This window comes from Onychomys torridus, chromosome 1 (genome assembly GCF_903995425.1).
Source record: "Onychomys torridus chromosome 1, mOncTor1.1, whole genome shotgun sequence".
Classification (NCBI taxonomy): Eukaryota; Metazoa; Chordata; class Mammalia; order Rodentia; family Cricetidae; genus Onychomys; species Onychomys torridus.
The window spans coordinates 120,747,848-120,764,764 of record NC_050443.1 but is presented as its reverse complement, the minus strand read 5'-3'; the positions used below and the strand labels follow the sequence as shown (position 1 = coordinate 120,764,764).

Genomic DNA, 16,917 nt, shown 5'->3' with positions numbered 1-16,917 from the left:
GGGCAAGCCATTTGCTGTGCCCAGCAGGGTCTTCCCAGCTTACTTACTCCTTCCCCTTTGTAACTGAACTCCATGGTCAGCCAGTGCTAGGGCTGGGGAAGGTTGATCAACTGCCACCAAGCAGGCAGAATCTCACTCCCTCTTCTTGACAACGAAGCCCTTGGGCCACCAGTCTAGAAAGTCACCAGAGCCCTGTGGCTCCTGGCCGCTGGGGAAGCTGGGCAAAGGCAGCTCTGCTGAGCAAACTTCCCGAGGGCTGAACAATCCAATTCAGGAAGAAAGCACAGTGTAAGCACAGACTTCCTCTGGGGCGGGACAAGCCCTCTTCCTCCACCAGGGCCAGGCTACCACAGTCAGGAACTTAAACGATGCTCATTCTAACGACCTGCATCCCCAGGAGGATATGCAAGTGTCTGAAGGCTGCTCACCTTGGCCAATGGAGCTCCTGGACAAAGAGGTAATAGGGTAGAAGATTCTCCAGCACCCCACCCCTTTCATCCCAAGGATCTTAGGGCTCAGCAGGCAAGTGCTGAGGCGCAGCAAGCCGTGTGTTTGCTAGACATCCCTACAACGGTAAGGCCCCTTGGGGTCTCTGCACACTATTCCCTATACCCAGAGAAAAGCCCACTGCCACTGCAGACACCTCTGCCAATGCATAGCCTCTGTCGCTCAAAGACCAGCAATGAAATCTCAGGGGTCCTGGCACTTTGGGAGGCAAGGTTGAGGGTTGGGTGGCCTTAAGGACATACCAAGAATGCCGGTGGGGATAGGATGTCCTGAGACTTGCCCTGGCTACTATGGAAGATCTTTGTCTCCCTGTGCAAGGCAAGCAGCCATTAGAACTCACCTTTGTGAGTCTGGCCCTTTTGCCCCAGAGGAGTAAATGGAACCCTGGACACACAGTGGGGCCCTGCTCAGGTGGCAAGACCAGCCACAAGGAGGTCACTTAATGGAGCTTTCAGAGCTGAGGGTCGGCAGGGTAGAATCTGGAGCCAGAGGCTGGCAGGGCACCAAGAAGCCAGGCAGCCAGGAAGTACTGCCTCAAGGTGGCCAGGGGGAGGCAGCAAGGAGGGCAGCCAGACCATTCCTGGAGATGACTTCCTGTGCCCCTGCCCTTGAAAAACGGAATGCCCTGCCCCTCTCAGGCAGCCTGTGAGAATGAGAGCCACCTGGTAGCAGTGAAGGCCAGGTGCAGCTCTGCTCCCTCCCATTTCCTAAAGCAGGTGCTGTTCGTTGACTCCTGATAATGTGTCCGCTGGGCTCAGGGCATCCAGCCCACTTTCATCAGCTTGGGTTACTGAAGCTGTGGGCACTCCCCTGTGGACATCTTGGGCAACACCAGTGCACCTGCCAATCTATCCTGTACATGCCCCTGCTGCTCTGAGTGCCCGAGATAGAAACACCCGCCAAGGCCTGCATGGGTTTGTACACAGACACCAGTCACTCCTGGGGGCTCCTGAGTCTCTTGTCAAAACTGAACCACACCAAAGGACCAGCTCCCGGCTTGCTTATTACTCCTGTGGGGACTAACTCCTAACCGCAGTCCCTCCATCCTAAGAGCGCAGCATGTGGGAACTCCTAGGCTGGCATACCCTATGTTCCAAGTGTCCCCCTCCACATGCCTCCCTTTCAGCCACAGCAGAGTCCCTGAACTTAAGGAACCGGCTACCAGTCTGATTTCTGTTTCTGTGATTAGCCCTTCCTTGCCTCCCTCAGGGTCGCAGCTAGGGCGCACCGGCACCAGCCCAGAGGAGTTACGAGTGCGGGGAGGTTACTCACACGGTGAAATGGTACACGAAACACTTCCAGCCCGTGGGGCGCTCGAGGAAGTTGTAGACGCGGCCCTGGATGTGGGTGCGCGCCAGCAGCGGCCGGCGCGTGCTGTAGATGGAGACGCGCGGGTCAAGACTCACCCGCGGCCGTGGCCCGAGATCTGCGGGGGCCGCGGCGGGCGAAACGGGGGGCGACATGGGGGATGCGGGTCCCGGGGCTCCGGGTGGCGCGATGGGCGCGTAGAGATTGCCGTCCGCCGGGCCACCCTCAGCCAGCTCGAGCGAAAAGGGACACTTCTTGGCTAGTCCCGCGCTGCCCCGCCGGGCGCCCAGCAGGAGGCCCCAGCCCGCGCGCTTCCTCTCCGCACTGGGCGGGGACGAGGCCGAGTCCATGGCCAGACAGGACCCCGGAACGCGCCGCGCCTGGGAGATGAGGTGAAGGCTGCACAGGGTGCTGGGCGCAGTGCGGGTAGCGGCTACTGCCAGCCCAGCCACGGGGGGCCGCTGTCCGCTCGGCCTGGGGGCGGGGGCGGGGCTGGTCCCCAGGGATGGCACGCCCCGCCCCCAGGACGCCCCGCCCCTGGGCACCACCACGCGCCTACCTGCAGCCTGGCTCAGCCAGCCGGCCACCTGCCACACCACGCCACTCCACTCCACTCCAGGCTGCTGGCTGCGCTCCCTTCTGTGCGCACCTGCTGGGCGCACGTGCTTCCTCCCACTCCGAGGCCGCCCTCCCTGCGGGGCTCAGGGACTAGCACAAGTGCCACCACCAAGAACCCGGAGAAGCACAGGCATTCGCTTTCTCACCCTCTGAACGCACCCTAGAGAGAGAGCAGGAGGCACAAAGAAGGGCGTCCTGGGACACGCGTGGACACTCTCGGGCGCAGGATGAGAAAGTGTCGGCCCAAAGTACACTGAGTATCCTCGAGTGTCCAGAAGCCCCTGCTGGCAGAGGCGAATGCAAAAATGCCTTGCCAGTAGCTAATCGCTGCCCACTAAGTATGTGGGATTGAGGAGATAAGGACCGACCATAAGTGGCACTCAGTGAGAGCGGGCTAAAATTAGCCGAGTCAGGGGCTAGATTGAGGGTTTTGCTGGTAGACAGGGCTGCCTGGGTAGGTAAAGGGAGAAACGTTTGTTCCTCCCCAGGGTCATGAAGGAGCTTCTTGTCCTGGGACTGTTGTCCTGTAGTGGGGATGGGAATAGAGTAAAAAGTTTTGTGCAACTGGCTCTCGGAGCTGCCTCACCAGGGCTACACTGGCCTTTGCGTGGGGTGGAAGGGGACCTGATCCCAGGACAATGCACACAGATGTGACCAACACCTGCACCTCCATATCCCAAACACAGCAGAAGAAAATCGTGCCTTCACTAAACACCCAGGTGGTGATATAAACCTATATTCCCAGCACTGGGGAGGTGGAGGCAGGAGGATCAGGAGCTCAAGATCCTCCCAGGCGCTATAGCAAGTTTAAGATCAGCCTGGGCTATATCAGACCCACCTCAAAACAACAGTTAAAGCATTGACAGTAGCTGGGGCATGTAGAGAAGACGAAGGATCAGCCAGGCCCACCTCTCACATCGTGCACAAGAATGATTTTTGGGTGGTGTCCTTGTTAGAGTCAATTGTCAACTTGACACAGCCTAAAGTCATCTGAGAAGGGAATCTCAATTGAAGGACTGCTTAGATTAGACTAGTCTGTGGGTGTGTCTGAGGGGAATGTCTTGATTGTCTTCATTGATGTGGGAGGGCACAGCCCACCGTGGGGGGCATCTGTTCCTGCCGCAGGTGGTCCTAAGCTATACAAGAAAACTGGCTAAGAATGAGCCTGATAACAAGCCAGCAAGTCTTGCGTTCCTCTGTTGTACTTCCTTGGCTATGAATGAGTTCTTTGATGGGAGACAGTGCTATGTGGAATAGTGAGCCGGCCTGCTTCCGGGTTCCTGATTGAGGTCCTGCTCTGGCCTCCCTTGAAGATGGGGCTGTAACCAGTAAACTAAAATAACCCCTCCCCTCACCTAAGTTGTTCTTGATCCTGGTGTTTACCACAAAACCAGAAGGAAACTAGGGTAGATGGATCAAAGGCTTAGGTATAAAAGTTAAAGTAGGGCTCTGCAGACTTAAGGGTGAGGGCGGCCAGGCTAGCCAGTGTGTGCCTATCATGTGCAAGGCCCTGGGTCTGATGAGGAGGCAGGGAAAAGGAGGAAGAGCACCTTCCTCAAGAAACTGTCACTAAGGAAAACATTTCCCACTGTGCTGTGAAATCCGGAAGCAGCAGATAAAACAGAAAGCCACCGCAGGGGAAGTAAGAGATAAGGGACACGCTGGGACAGTCTCCACAATTTTTACCACCACAGGCAAGGGATTAATATCATTAGTACATAAGGAGCATCTAAAGCCAAAGAAGACTGTGGCAGACAGTGCTGTGGGAGAGTGGCCTGGAATCAGGACCAGCACACAGGGAAAGAGGCATGTGGCCTTGGTGCCTCAGAAAAAAATGCTCAACCTCACTCATAACAAGAAAATGCAAATTAAAAGTACACTCTGATACCAGTGGCCTACTATCTGATTGGCAAAACTCCAGATGTTTGACGGCACAATCTTTGGGAGAGGCCAGGGTGGCAGGTGCTTTCCTAATCACCAGTGGGAAGGGCATCTTGGCATTCTCAGGAAAAGTGTATGTGCCCTTTGACCTGGAAATCCCACCACTAGTAACTAACCTGAAGACAAATGAGAAAAAAAAAAAAAAATGAAGCTGGGCATGGTGGGATATATCTGTAATCTGTATACTTGTGAGTTAGGTAGAGGCAAGTATCAGGAGTTCAAGGGTTCAAGGTCATCCTCATGTACATAGTGAGGCCCTGGGGATGGGAGAGGGGGAGAGAGAGAGAGAGAGAGAGAGAGAGAGAGAATAAGTACATAAACCTTGTACTGCAACTGCAACATGGCTTGTATTTAGCAAAAGACAAGAAATGGATAGAGAGATGTCTCAGTGCTTAGGAGTGCTTGGCTCTCAAGCATGAAGGCCAAGGTTCAGATCCCACTACTCACATAAATGCTAGGTATGTCCCTGTGCTTGTCTATAACCCCAGCACTGAGGGGTTGGGTAGGGACTCTGGGACTTCTGGCTCCAGCCTAACTGAAAAACTTGAACTCTAGGTTGAATAAGAAAGAGACCCTGCCTCAAAAGAACAAGGCAAAGAGTGATACAGCAGGACACCAGAGGCCCTCTGCTGCCCTCTGCGCATGCTCACAGGTGCATGGTCTGCACACACCTGTTAATGCACATCACACACACAATATAGTATCCTTCAGTCTATTGAATTACATATGCTAGCACAGTCACACAAATTGAACCATCAGTAATAATATTGGCAGGGACCCACTCCAGATGCCCCCAGGCTAAAATCCTCAGTGCTCAAGTCGTTCACATAAAACAGTATAGTCTGTTCTTAGAGCCTACCACATTCTCCAGCATAGCTCAAACCATCTCTAGATCCCCAAAATACCCAGCACAATAGGAATGCCAGCTCAAGCATTGCTGCACTATACTGTTGGGAAAGAATAAGAGTCTGCACTAGTCCATTCCAGGTGTAATTTATTTTTAGATATCTTCCACCCGGTGTGGGTTGCAGAACCTAGAGATATGGAGTGCCGACTGTCTGAACAAATCAAACATATGTGTTTACATATCAAATAAGCAATCCTTTTGAGTTCCTTAGGAACCAAGATATAAAAGACACAGATGTAAAAATCAAAGAAGTACAAACAAATCTTTAAATGTGAGTTTGAAATAGTACCATAATCTCCTCCGTTATTTTCTCTCAAAATCACTTTATAGCTATGTCCACTAAAAACTTTGGAAGGAGCAGGCCGAGGAGGTGGCGTGGACAGCAAAGTGCTTGTTGTGCAAGCCCGAGGACTGGAGTTCAATCCCCAGAACCCACACCAAAATGTGCAGCATAAACTTGGCAAGGTGGCACACGCCTTTAATCCCAGCTATTAGGACGCATGGGCAGGCAGATCTCTGTGAGTTCAAGGCCAGCCTCATCTTCACAATGAATTCAAATCAAGGTGGACTGCCCCTGAGGAACAACACCAGAAATTTGTCTTCCGGCCTCCACACACATACTCCCATTCACACAAACAAACCCTTGTGTACATACATGTACACACACACACACACACACACACACACACACACATTTTGGAAGGGTCTGAGTAATAGCAGAAGAATTCAAACTGCACAAACAATTATGGAAGCCTCACATAGAGACTCACATCTTAATCCCTGAATCCAGGAAGCTGAGGCAGGAGGATTTCCATGAGTTCAAGGTCAGCCTGGTCTACAGAATGAGCTCCTAATCTCCAAAAACAAACAAAAATACAGATTAAAGCATGCCAAATATCCTAAAACCCAATTTGTTCATAATGAGACTTGGAAAGTCCTCATTGTCCTTGGACAGTTGCTTGGCTCATTGTTCTGAAAACTAGAGGGGAGGGCGGGGTAAAATGTGGCCTGCCTTGCCTTCTCCGTACCAACTTCAGGGTGTGAGGAGGCCATGCCTGCCAGAGGTACACACGGAAGAATGTGTGGCTAGGAGTATGTGACGCAGGGAAACTGCTTTGCAGCAATCAACAGGAAGAGGATAGGGAGTCAGGTGCAGATTAAACCAGACTGCCTCTGAATTGGGGATTGTTGGAGCTATGCTGAATGCACGCATTATACTGAGTTCTTTATTTTCATGTACATTTCCACATTTTTCAATTATACTAATAGCTGCCCAGGTCTGTCCTGGGGCAAGACGAAGAAAGGAAAGAATGCTCTCTTAGGACCTTCGAGATGGCTCAGTGGGTAAAGTTGCTTGCCACTGAGTCTGACAGTCTGATTTGGATCCCTGTGATTCACATGGAAGGAGAGAACACACACACACACACACACACACACACACACACACACACACACATCCTCTGACCTCCACACACATTTGCACTTTGTGTTTGCATTTGCACACACAACAAATAAAGGTTTTGTTTTTATTTAAGGGTCTTGGGGATGCCTGTCCTGTCCTGAACAAGGAATCTGTTCTGGAGGACACCGAGACAGAAGGAAGGCTCGAAAGGGGCTGCTATGAGGTCCTTGCCCTCTCCAAAAAGCTGGCCAGAGAATAGGGGGTGGTGGCTGAGCAGGGTGGGAACCAAGGATGATGGACTCCAGGTGTACCGGTAAGCACGGAGCTGAGATGGGCTGGGCTCAGGGTGAGGCTAAAGCCAAAGCTGAGAAAGGAAAGGCTGGTGGCCCCAGATTAGGAAACACAACAAGCCCTGCCTATGGGTGGCAGCAGGGTGGGATCAAGCCCATGGCTACTGTGAAGGTGGGTGAGCTCCCCTGAGGGACCCATCAGCCAAGAAGAGAAAAATCTCTTGAGGTAGAGAATGAGCAGATTGCTTAGGCCATGGAGGTCTGAGCCTCTGGACATGGGACTCCAGGATGCCACCTGCTCTCTGCAGAATTCTTTCTTTACTAAGGAAGCACCTCCCACAGTCATCGAGGGGGTGCACACACCCCACTAGGCTGCATCCTGGAAGAGCCCCTTCTCACTACCTATCTCCAAGCCTTGAGATGTTATGGAAATCCGGTGCCCACCATTCTACTTGCTGACTTTCTAAGAACTTTCTGCCAATCCAATCTGCATCCCATCACCCACTCATTCCTTGTTCATCTGGTGAGGTCAGAGGGCAACAACAGGAGGTGCCTCTGAGGCTATCATGAGGATAGGAAAACTAGGGCTGATGTCTTCTGTGAGGACCAGAGTCTACCAGGCAAGGGCTGTTGGGACAGTCAGACTTCCAAAGACTTCCCAGATGGTATCTTTCTTCGGATACATTTCCCATTCATTCATCCCCAAAGTCTTGTATGCACTGCCATGGAGCCATCACGTAGAGGTGAGCAAAATAGTGATCAGACTTGTCACAACCTAGAATTATCTGACATACAAAGCCTTAATTGACCAATTGCCTAGACCAGATTGGCCTAGCAGCATGACTGTGGGGATTCTCTTGATGGTTAATTGATACAGAAAGACTTAGCTCATGACGATGGCACCATTCCCTGGGCAGGTGATCCTGGGCTATGTCTGAGTTTGTGGGTGAGCCGGCTAGTTGTTTCTTCATGGTTTCTGCCTCAAATACCTGCTTGAGTTCCTCCTACACTGAGTTCCCCCAACAGTGAACTGTGACTTGGTAGGCGAAATAAAGCCTCTCCTCCCCTAAGTTGTTCAGGGTGTTGTATCACAAAACATAAATCAAACTAGAACACTCACTGAGGGCTCAAGGTGTCCCCACAGGGACTCTTCACTTGGGGGAGAATTGCTGTTAAAGTTCTCTGCATTCAGTAGACACTCAATGCTAAATGGATGGATGGCCAAGGGAAAGGCACGAGGAACAGGTGCTTACCACTGTGAGCCACTGATATCTCTCTGTGGGTCCTCCTGGCTGGGGACTATCCTTGTGGATGGAACACCCAGCAGTGGGGCTGAACTTCCATCTGTCCTGTACCTCACAGGCAGCTCCTGGGGTGTCCTCTCCTCATCTGAGCACATAAAGATTCATCATGTCAATCAGCTTGCTCTCAGGCCTGGGAAGGGGGACCTAGGACCTTCTCTAGGTGAGCACTGAGGTGGTGCTACTGGGCAGGACCCAGCACTATTCCCTCTCATGAAGGGACCCTGGGGTCACAGTAGGACAAAGGCAAGATTGGGCTTGTCCAGAGTCCTCCAGGCCTGATGTCTTGTCCTCCCACTGACACTGACACTATATCTGAAATCATTTCACTGGGTGCACCAAGGACCCACTGTGCTTTGCCTTGTGGGTGAAGGCTGGACAGAAAATTCAAGCACACATTCATGGAGAAAATTGCCCCATGAGCTGATCTTTGTGCATATGTAGAGTCAAATAATGGGGTCTCCCTGGGTGTTCCTCTCTCTCATGGAGCCCTGAGAATTGGTCTAGGCCTCACTGAGACCAGAAGAGTGCAGGCGCATGAGGGCAGAGGGGTAGGAGCTGGCATGCTGTCATTCTACCACCCCTTACTCACAGGCCACACCCACCCACACTCACCTCTTCCAAGATGCCAAACTGGGAACCAGCTGGGAATACTGAGGGTCATGTGTAAGTGTGCAGTGCGCATGTGTGTTGGACACACGCAAATAGCCTTTTGTGACTGCTTCAAGGACAGGCTCAGAGCACAGTGGGAAGGGTGTGCTCAGGGGGAGCAGCCCGATGAGGAGGTAGAAACCACCCCACAGGGCCACAGCTATACCCAATTTAACCAGGCCATATGAAAGTCATTTGGTGAGCAGACTTTCTCGGCAAACTGCACCCCTCATTCCCTCACCAGCACCAAGTCAATGGCGAGGTACCAGAGACTTACCATAGTGCCTATCTTTAGTTGAGTCTTCTGGTAAAGCTGCCTCGAGTCTCCAGAAACCTACCTATGCCTCTGAGGCCCAGTCTAACCATGGAAAGCCCATCTATACATTGTTCTGGAGTCAGCACTGATATTCCAAATCCAAGGAAAGATCTTTAAAAAATTGAAGACTGTTGGCACATGCCTTATACTGGGAGAGTCAGTTTTAGAAAATACTGAAGGGTTCCCTTTCAGAGAGCTACCACCATCTGCCTCAGAATCCACCCCTCTCCTTTTAAGTGGGTGTCATGGAGAGCAGTCCCAGGGCCTCAAAGGTCTTGGACCTCCCTCAGAAGTCTGTAGTAGTAGCCTGTTCAAAAACACAGCCCACCACACTCACGATCCCTTGACTGGTAGCCTCCCAGATACGTCCAGCCCAACAGTGCTCCATCCTGGGCATCTGCTAAGCCATCAAGCTTTGACTGATAGAAGTATGTTGGATATCCCTAGCCAAATTCAATGCCATGGTGGGCAGTCCCAGCCAAAATTTTGTCTTCATTGGTGATACAAACTAGAAGGGCTCACCATGGGAAGCCACCATGGCCCCACACAAGGGTGGAGCCCAGAGCAAGGGCAAGGCAACTGAGGGACGGAAGAAGAGGCAGGAATGATTCAGCTGCCAGCAGCACTTACTAGGTACCTACTGTATGTCTAACCTTGCTAGTTACACTGTGGGGAAGGCTGGAACAATGGACAGCAAGGCCTCAGCTTCGGGAGGTAAAGATCTCTTCTGTGAGACACACAGATGCCAGGAGGAAGCACATGAGAATCTCACATGCCACTCAAGTGCTCTGACCAGCCCTGGCCCTTATGTGACCCAGAGACTATGAAGCAGCTGCCAACATTCCCATGTGTGGGCATTGTGTGACAGGGAGCTGATTCACCTCACTGAGTCCAGGCACAGAGAGCCTGCTGAATGTGAATGGGTGACTGGAGAGAAATGAGTGGGTGGCTGCATAGACAGATGGGTGCTTGGATGTTGATGGTAAGTGGATAGTATGTGGGTATTTGCATGAATGGATGAGTAGGTGAATGGATGGGCGGCCAGCTGATTGGATGGATGGATGAATGGTGTTATCTGGGTAGATAGATATATAAATAGGTAAATGGATGAGTAGTTAGTGGATAGGTGGATGAATGGATAGACAGATGGATGGTAATAACTAGGCAAATAGAGGCATAAGTGGGTGGATGGATAATTAGTTGGATGATAGATAGTGATGAGTGGTAGATTTGATAGATGAATGGGTGGATGGATAGATGGTGTGGTGGTTTGAATAAAAATGCCCCCCATAGGCCCATAGGGAGTAGCACTGTTAGGAGATGTGGCCTTGTTGGAGTAGGTGTATCCTTGTTGGGGGAAGTTTGTCACTGGGGATGGGTCTTGAGTTTTCAGAAGCTCAAGCAAGGCCCAGTAACACTCTCTCTTCCTGCTGTCTGCCGATCCAGATGTAAAACTCTTGGCTTCTTCTCCAACACCATGTCTGCTTACATGCCACCATGCTTCCCACCACGACAATAATGAACTAAACCTCTGAAACTGTAAGCTGACACCTCAATTAAATGTTTTCCCTTATAAGAGTTGTTATGGTCAAGGTGTCTCTTTTCATCAATAAAAACCCTAACTAAGGCAGATGGATAACAAGATAGATGGATGGGATGAATGGGTAAATGCTTGGATGGATCAGTGGATGGATGAATGGATGGATCAGTGAGTGAATAGCCTGATTAGTCTTGATTGTCAGCTTGACAGGATTTAGAATCACCTTGGAGAACTGTCTCTGAGTGTATCTAAGAGGGTGTTTCTAGGGAGGATTAAGATGGGGGAAGGTCCCCACAAAAAGTGATCCTGCTATAAAGAGGTCCCAAGAAAAATGTCCACCTTCCCTTGCTTCTTCCTCCTGAGTAAGTGTGTGCATCACTGCTGATGCTGTCCTCTGTTGTCCTTGAACTCCAGCTTCTTTGGCTTTCCAGCATGGACTGAGCACCAATGATTCTCCTGGGATCTCCCAAGCTTGATTGGAACAGATTGAGACTACTAAAATGACTGACTGGCTTTGTGGGCTAAGTGGACACTGGGTTTTCATCCTCTCTAGCACACAGATGGCCATTATTAGACTACTTGGTCTCTATCATGTAAGCAATACAATAAATCTCATTAATAATCTGTATATATTCTATGAGTTCTGTTCCTCTGGAAAAGTTGCTTAACTCAGATGGCTATATGGAAGGATGGTGATACACAGATTAATGTATCTGAAAGGTTGGGTGGGTGGAAGCATGGTCAGAAGGTGGAGAGTGTCAGATGCTTGGATAGAGTCAGGGAAGATTGCTCAGTGGGTAAAAAACACTTGCCACACAAGCATAAAGATGAGTTCAGAGTCCACGTAAAATCAGACTTGATAGTGTGTGTCTGTAATCCCAGTGCTCCTACAATGAGATAGAAGGTGAAGACAAGAGATTCCCAGGAAGCACAGTGCCCAGCCAGCCTCGTGTGTGTGGTGGCAGAGAAGAGACCCTATCTCACAAGGACTGACATCCAAGGTTGTTCTCTATCATGTATATACTCTGTGGCATGCACACATCTGTACTTATACACACACACACACACACACACACACACACACACACACACACACACACACACACACACACAGATAATAAAACAAGATACTTGGGTGGATGAGTGATTGATTAACCGGTGAGTGATGTCCTCAAGACATCCTGTGTGCTATTCTAGGCATACGCATCTTGGTGTATCCTCATTTGCTCCCAGGAAATGCTCATGGTCATCATTCCCATTTCCTTACAGGACCAGGAACAAGTACAAATCTGGTAGCAGAGGCCACACTGAGCCTGACTCCCAATCCTGTACCTGCTCTGCTTACATAGAGGCATACAAGTACATGTCTACACAATATGCATCTGGGGCACAGATGTGTGCACAGAACCCCGGTGCAGGCCATGGAGTCAGGCAGCCATTAGCTTCTATAACTGAGGCATGCTCAGGTGGCTGGAGTTGGCTCAATCACCCCATTGTGCTATCCTGTACTTCCAGCTCTGCTGTATGACTTACAAGCTCTTGTAAGGGTTGGGCCTGCCACCAGATGGCAGGAGGAGAGGTCAGGGGCCATGAGGCCTGGCAGGAGCCCTGAGTTGTTTCCTCAGCTCCTCTGGCTTTGGTCTACATCTATGGGATAGGGCCAGGAATAGGGCCAGGCTGATAAGACAGAGCTCAGGCCTAAGGCCTGCTACCCTGTCCCTGCCTTCCCAGACCATGTCTTTGGGTTAGAGACCACAGACAAGAGTCCAGAAAACTGGACAAAAATCCTGGGCCAATAAGGTACTAAGGCCACGAGGGCCACATAGGGCCTTAGAACTGCTGTGGGAAAGAGCAGTCTAAGTTCCCTAAGTGCCAGAGCTAGAGCTGAAGAAATTCTGGGGAAGTAGAGTGCTTCTGCTCCACAGAGGGCATTCAGAGAGCTTGAGACAGGACTGAGTCTAGAGGTAAGGCCTGGGAGGTGGTTTCCCTCCCCCAAATTGTGCTGGGGGGCCTTTGGGTGCAGAGTTCTGCAGGCTGGGGAGGCTAGGACTTTGGCCTCTTCTGCTCCAGCCTAGACCTAAGTGTCAGCCTCAGAGACAGCTCAGGCCACGCAAGAGCACTGGCCCTCATGGATGCTGGACTTGACTTCTGATCAGGTGGTCATGGCAGGCAACAAGTGAGGCTATGCAGTCAGTAGTGGGAAAGAAAACTGCTACCCTGAGGCCACAGACTGGGGTGGAAGCAGCCCTTACTAGAGTCTTGCCCTCTGGGACACAGCCTCACCCAAGAGGAAGTATCCCCCTGGCACCAGCCAGAGCAACCACAAGAGAGACAGAAGCGGCTACCAGCTAAGCCATAGTGAGCAATGTGGGGAAGCAGTTGTTGAGGACGATTTGGATGTCCCTCCCCCATGGCACCTTGATTCTCTTTCCCCTTGTCCCAGGACTCACAGCTGGGAACATGTGAGGCAGCTGAGCCTTGTCCCGGTGTCTATCTGCCCAGGGTCCTGGAACAGCTGGCAAGCTATTTCCCGCTCAATTGCTGCCTCCCCAGACCCCACCTAGGGCTCCATATGACTCATGCATATGCACATGCCCAGGCACGCACTTGTCTAAACGCACAGCCTCCTTTGAGCACATGTTCTGTACACAGTCATATTCTGCACTTGGGTTTGGCTGTGACCGCCCAGTGTCCAACAGTCCTGTGGGGAAAGCAGCTGGCAATGGGCAAATGAGGAAACAAAACACTATTTCAGATGGCAAGGCAACACTGAGCAATATTGCCAGGGTGCCTAGGAGGAGAGCTACAAGGGAGGTGCCCTGTGCTGGTGTGGTCCTGCATGGAGGGGTCTCTGCAGGACAGAGGAGCCTGGGTTGACAAGGAGCCTCTAAGAGATGCTCCACAGTGCTTCAAGGCAGCAGAGGCAAAAGTACCAGGGCCTGTCTGGGTTTGATTATTAGGGTAATAGGGGGCTGTGGAAGGTTATGGGTAAGGAGAACCACAACATGCTACAGGCCCAGGAAGGGCTAGGGAATGTTTACTGCAGCCCTTCAAGTGACCAAAAGATGGAGGTAAAGGGGCAGCACCAGATGGAGGCAGGGTTGTGTATATATTCTCCATATACCTCAGACACAGTGGGAGCCACAGGAAGGCCAGGCCCTGGGTTGCTGGGTGGTCATGAACTCAGGCTGGACCTCCAGATTCCAATGGACTCTGGCCTTGTGCAAGGCTGAGGTCTGGCCCTTCCACCTAGGCCCCCCAAGATGTCCCCTCCTCCGGTTCTGGACCCTCTAGCTTTCCAGACCCGAGAGCTTGTGGTCCCTGCCCTGCAAAGCCTAAGTGTCTGGAGCTAGACCTGAGCTGCTGGCCCCGGCCCAGCCCATGATTCCAGAAGGACCTTAATGGACCTGGATTATGTCAGAGTAACACTATAGGCGTGCTAAGGAACATGCCGGTCCAAGTAACTGTGGCCCTCTCACTTAGGGCAAAACCAGAAAACCTTTGTCCTGCCTTGGCCTATGGTCCTGGTGCCCTCTGGTGGTTAATGTTGGGTCCTTGGCTGCTGCCCAACCCCCACCCTATGGGGCTCATGGCAGGAGGATGAGGACCAGGTCCTGGGGTCTCTGAGACAAGGGCTCACAGAAACACTGTCAGGAGGGTCCTTCCTCCCCAGTTAACCACATCTGCCTGGAAGCTGGGCTTGAGGATCTCTGTCTACAGGCAGAGAAACGGACTCAGAGTGTTGTGGATGGATCAACAGGAGAACAACCACAGAAAGCATGATCTGTCCTACAGGCACCAGTCCTGAGCCCTGATTAGAAGCAGTCCTCATGCAGCCAGCCCCCAAGGCACGAACTGACTGGTAAGGAGATAGTACTCAGCTCACCCACACCAAGGGGTTCCCCAGGAGGATGGCATACCACAGAGCAGGGCAGACATCTCCAGACCTCCTGGGGCCTGGGGTGGGGGGACAGTTCTTCTGCCTGCTTGTCATCCTTGGGACAGCTTGCTAGACATCCTTGCATGGGTCACATAGTCTTGATGCAATCCTTGTTTCCTCAACTAGAGAAATTGGGGCTTTGTGAGAAATGAAGCAGAATCCCCATCTGACCTCATGTTAGAGTTCAGTCACCCAGACTTCATTGCCCACACTAGGCTGAGCCCATGGATGGAAGGGACAGGACCCATACATCATTCATACCCTCTTAGCAGTGAGCACAGCTTCCTTGCCAGCTCAGATGTGCTCTCAGACCAATGGCACCAATCCTGCCCTTGATGGCTGGGTGGTACCCTATGTCCACTCACACCCAGCTCTCTGGGACACCATTGGCTGTCAGGTGCCAGGTGTGGTATGTGGGGGGAGCAAAGGGGGACACAGCCTGCAGTCGGAGAGTGGCTCCACCATTTGGCACCAGCCGCCACATGCCAGGAGTCTGGAAGGAACAGGCAGGTAAGCTCACACCAGAGCCAGCTTGCACGGAGAGTGGGGCCAGAGAAGTGCCCAGCTCTTCTGCGGGGCAGGTAGGAAGGGCAAGCAGGAGCAGTGTTCTAGACACATTCCTGCCTCGTTCTCTTCTTTCCCCAGAGCTATGGGGGATGGAGCCCCTCTTGCCTGTAGCATCAGAGGAACAGTCTACTATGGGCAAGGGAAGGGGCTACCTCATTGTTTGGGAGGATCTGAGTGGAGGGTAATCCAAACTCTGAGCCTCAGACTTGAGAATTACATCTACCAGAAAGTCAGTCAGGGCTCAGAGGCTGGGCATTTGGGGGGGAGAGGAGAGAAGAAAGCAGCTCCTCATATCTGTGTCCATGTCCTGTTCTGTCAGGAATGTCAGGTGTCCTCACTGAGGAGATGAGAAGAGCCATGCGATTCCATGCATGTATCTGGTGACTTTTCTACCCTCCCCCCCACTTTTTTTGTGAGCTGAGGATCGAACCCAGAGCCTTGCGCTTGCTAGGCAAGTGCTCTACCACTGAGCTAAATCCCTAACCCTGCCCCTTCTTATCATTGTGGTTTTACCTACACATCACTGTGAGCTGGCACAGAGAATTTGGGGACAAATAGAGTTAGGACCCCAAGGTATGGGTGCCAGCTCCATCATGCCCTAGGCTCTTCCCATGTTAGGGGGTGAGAAGTGCCTTTAGTTCAGGCTGTTTCTATGACCACCTCAGCTTGTAAGAGCCCCCAAGGTCTCCACTGCCCTGGGATTAAATGTCTAGTTTTTGTCTCTCTGAGTTCTGGCATAGGATAATGGCCAGAGTTATGCAGCCCAATCCCCCCCCCAAAAAAAAACCCCACTAATAAACAGGGGGGTGTTTAAGACCTGGACACCTGCACATGCAAATCCTATTTGCATGCCTTCCCTCTTGGTGGCCACATTTGCCTGGTACTTGGCACCTGCCCAAATGCTTGGTGGGGAGAGCAAGGCCTGGCAGTTCTTGGGTGTTGTGTTTGCCTCCATGGCATCCAGGGGCCCAGACCACTCATCCAGGCTATCCTAAAGCAAGGCAAGGTGACCTGGTTGGCAGGTCCAATACAGTGCACATGGGTGGGGGTGCCTTGTTGAACCCCATATTGGAAGACACTATGTAAGACCTAGTCCTTGGGAAAGAAACACCCAGGGAGCCCCCAGAGAACTCCTCTCCTGGGCCAAATGAGGCTGTCTATGACCTTCCCACCATGGACTAAATGAGGAGAAGAGTGGGAGATCCCATCCCCAGCCCAAAGACCAGGAACAAACATGACTCCCAAAGCCAGGATACACATACAGCTTGGGTCACCTCTCTTACTGCATAGTGCATGTCCAGATATGGCTGAGGAAACTGTTTCCAATAGTGGAGCTTACTGTGGGGGCATGGTACCTGCATGGACCCTAAGACAGTAGCTTTGTCTAGAAACAGTCTTTGCAGATGGGATGGAGGGAAGGTAGGAACCCTGGCCCAGTGATGAGGTCCCTACAGGAAGAGGAGAGGACAGACATTCGCAGGCACAATTCTGTGACCACAGAGGCAGAGATTGGGGCCCTGTGGCCACAAACCAAGAGATGCCTGGAACCCCCAGGAACGGAAAGCCCAGGGAGGATGTCCTCAGAGTTCTGGGGAAAGCTACAGCCTGTCTATGCCTGGATTTGGGGTT

General features: G+C 51.8%; 1 protein-coding gene across 1 annotated transcript in view; it reads right to left on the bottom strand.

The window, feature by feature from the left end:
* The window catches only part of Kcnq1 (potassium voltage-gated channel subfamily Q member 1), a 310,859-nt gene extending 308,595 nt beyond the window's left edge, over nucleotides 1-2,264 (bottom strand). The window contains exon 1 of the mRNA XM_036172121.1: nucleotides 1,780-2,264. Coding sequence (XP_036028014.1) covers nucleotides 1,780-2,165 — 386 coding nt within the window. The 5' untranslated portion in view covers nucleotides 2,166-2,264. The remainder of the gene's footprint in view (nucleotides 1-1,779) is intronic.
* Between the last annotated feature and the right edge of the window lie 14,653 nt (nucleotides 2,265-16,917).